Source organism: Cryptomeria japonica, chromosome 1, assembly GCF_030272615.1.
Source record: "Cryptomeria japonica chromosome 1, Sugi_1.0, whole genome shotgun sequence".
NCBI lineage: Eukaryota > Viridiplantae > Streptophyta > Pinopsida > Cupressales > Cupressaceae > Cryptomeria > Cryptomeria japonica.
In genome coordinates this window covers 565520838-565523672 of record NC_081405.1, presented here as the reverse complement: position 1 = coordinate 565523672, position 2835 = coordinate 565520838, and the positions used below count along the sequence as shown (strand labels likewise).

At 35.9% G+C, this 2835-nt stretch overlaps 1 protein-coding gene across 1 annotated transcript; it reads left to right on the top strand.

Annotated features, from left to right (window-relative positions):
* The first annotated feature begins 342 nt into the window (after positions 1–342).
* Positions 343–864, top strand: LOC131039753 (uncharacterized). The gene has a single exon (XM_057972587.2). The coding sequence runs from the start codon at positions 343–345 to the stop codon at positions 862–864; it is 522 nt and encodes a 173-aa protein (XP_057828570.2).
* Positions 865–2835: the final 1971 nt, after the last annotated feature.

Sequence of the window (2835 nt, the reverse complement as noted above, 5' to 3'; positions counted from 1 at the left end):
TCTAAAGGAAGAAAACTTAGGTGCTTACCTTAGCACGAGATGAACCGAATAAATCTCGTCTAACTCCCAACATGTGAAAGCTCCTCTGGACTTCTCTAGACTTGATTTGATTGATTGAAAACTTGTGCCCGAAATCGATGCGCTAGAAGACATCTCATCGATATTTAAGGAGATTCGAACCCTTATGCTTACCATATTATAACTCTTGCAGTCGCCCAACGAAGTATATATACATTGTGTATACCTCGTTCCGTTTTATTTATCTGCGCTTCTGGATATATATACATTGTATATACCTTCTTGCCCTTTTTGTTGCCTCAGCTTCTGGAATTTAAAAAAAAAATGTCTGGCCTGCTGAAGAAACGGTGCCGCGAGGATGAGGCTCCGCTTGATTCTCCGAAACGTTTTCGCGCTGAGACGGAGAAATTGATCTTTAAGTTACTGGAAGACGATGAAAAATGCACTGCCAGTGAGGAAGCTGTTAGCGGGATTATGAGAAGTCTGGAGGAGGAAATCGGCATAACTTCTTGCTCCACTTCTTATGATAGCTCGGCTGGATTAAAGAGAGATGAATCTGTGTCTTCTGATATGACCAGCTGCTGTGGAGACACTGGCGAAATTAATCTGGATTTCCTGTTAGAGGCTTCCGATGATGAGCTTGGCATTCCTCTACAGAATTCAGAGGAGGATTGTAATTTATCCTCTACTTCTTCAAAAGAGGAGATTTTAAATCCTTGTTTCGACTTTGCCGAAAACCAGGAATTTAAAGGCTTTGTCGATAACTGGCTTTTTGAGGACGATTTTGTAGATTACAGGCAGTTTACAGTGTTCGATGACGCTGCTGCCTTCGATCTTCAAAGATAAGATCGTATATTTGCAGAGATACCCGAAAATACTGGTTGCTTGTATTGAATGGAAATTATTTAATAGATAGTTTTGATCTTACCTGAATCTGCTGTAAAATAAAGCAAAACGTTCATTCTTTGAATTATGTGACTCACTTGCACAAGCTCATTGATTGAAGGACTGTGAAATCCGGAACTTCATTCTTTTGAAGGATTCTTTGAATATTTACAGTAGTTACAGGGTCACAGGGTTTTGTTCAAAATTTGAACTTGTACGCTTAAAAAATAATTGATATCTCTACGATTAAGGCCTCCATATTTATCTGTATACAAAGGGCGACCATTCGCTGTTAAAGCCATAACTGGATTCGTTTTTAATGTACGCTGGTAACACTCGAAAGAAAAGGAAATTATGGAAGTGTTTCAGTAATCAGTTTATAAACCCTCATTCATAATACGGAAATGATAATATAAATAATAAAAAGAGCAAGTCAGTTTTAGAAACTTGTTGGCAAACGTAAGGTTTACGGATCGAATAATGGAAGCACACACATGCATACTTAGACGAATCACGACAACACAACTTTGAATTTTATATTAATTTGTTTGTATCACAGAAGTTTCCTGTAGTGATTTTATTCACGCCAAAGGATATGTATATAGCATTTACATATGGTAGGTGTACGAACTATTTTAATTTATCTCTTGAGTTATTTTTTTAATTTTACATTTACTAATATCAATTGGTAGAGCAAAAGAGGAAGGAAAAAGGAAGGGAAGAAAGAGTGGATGATAAAATTCAAATGGGCAGTACATAATTTTAGTGTCCAATACATTTGAGATGATCACTATGGCTTAATTAGCCACCTATCTAAGGGATGTGGATGAGTGGATCATTCTTCTCAGACCAGTCCTCAATGTCTTATTAATAATAGTGTATGTTTTCTTGTGGATTAGAGGCAATTCATACTTAGTGTTCAGCTGCTCCCATGTTCCAAGCTGACCATCAATCAAGATATCTTGTAACACACTAACCTCCACAAGGTTCCAAGTTGACCATCAATCAAGATATCTTATAGCACACTAACCTCCACAGAGTTTCAAGCTTAAGTTAATTAATTGGGACCAATGTGGAGAGTGGGGCAGTAATTTTAAGTGGTTACCAACAATCATTTATGTATATATGTATAAGCAATAATTATATATATGTTACTTCAAGTAAAAATATTTCTTTGCTTAAAAAGGATTAATAAATACAAAAAAAATTCAATAGTAAAAAAAAGTATATATTTGAAAACTAGCCATTTTCATTTGTAATGGGTTTTGAGATAGTCCAAAAATTCTCAAAAGAAATTATCAATTGTATTGCTAAAGTTGATTTTTCTCTTTCTATTAACATGCGGGACCCCATTGAATTGGTGAGAGTTTCCTAAGTTAAAAGCACAAGGTCAAGTGGACCAATCTCCCCCTAGCCCACATGGTGTCATGCTAGCATCATCGATCATGTTAAAAAGTTTGCTCAATGCACTCTAGTTTATAGGGGGATTACCCGATTCCTATTGTCTAATAAAAAAATATATATTTGTGCTTGTACGTCCAAGGCTATGGTTTGAGTTTCCAAGCCTAAAGAAAATATATTTTAAAATTTATAGAGCATGTACATACTCCAAAATGCATATTTATTCTAAAAAGGAACAAGTATATTATGGTGTAATTAGAAATAGATACTTATTTTAAAAATAAAATTTGGTACTGTAAAGCGGAAAATCGCGATCGAACCGTAGTTGCTCTCCCATCTTCCAACTCCAAGGAGAGAGAAGGGACATTCACTAGGGTTGATGGTTTTCACTTAGGGAAGAGACTTTACATTCAAAAGAGGGGTTGAAACCCACAAGATCCAATCCCACACAATGCAAGATTGGATGCTAAATGTGTTTCAAGGGTTAAGAAAGCAAGGCTACCTTCTTTTGTAAAGAATGTTGATAGAAGA

Excerpts from the sequence above, each read along its gene's own strand:
- LOC131039753 (XM_057972587.2), top strand. The coding sequence starts at position 343 with ATGTCTGGCCTGCTGAAGAAACGGTGCCGCGAGGATGAGGCTCCGCTT.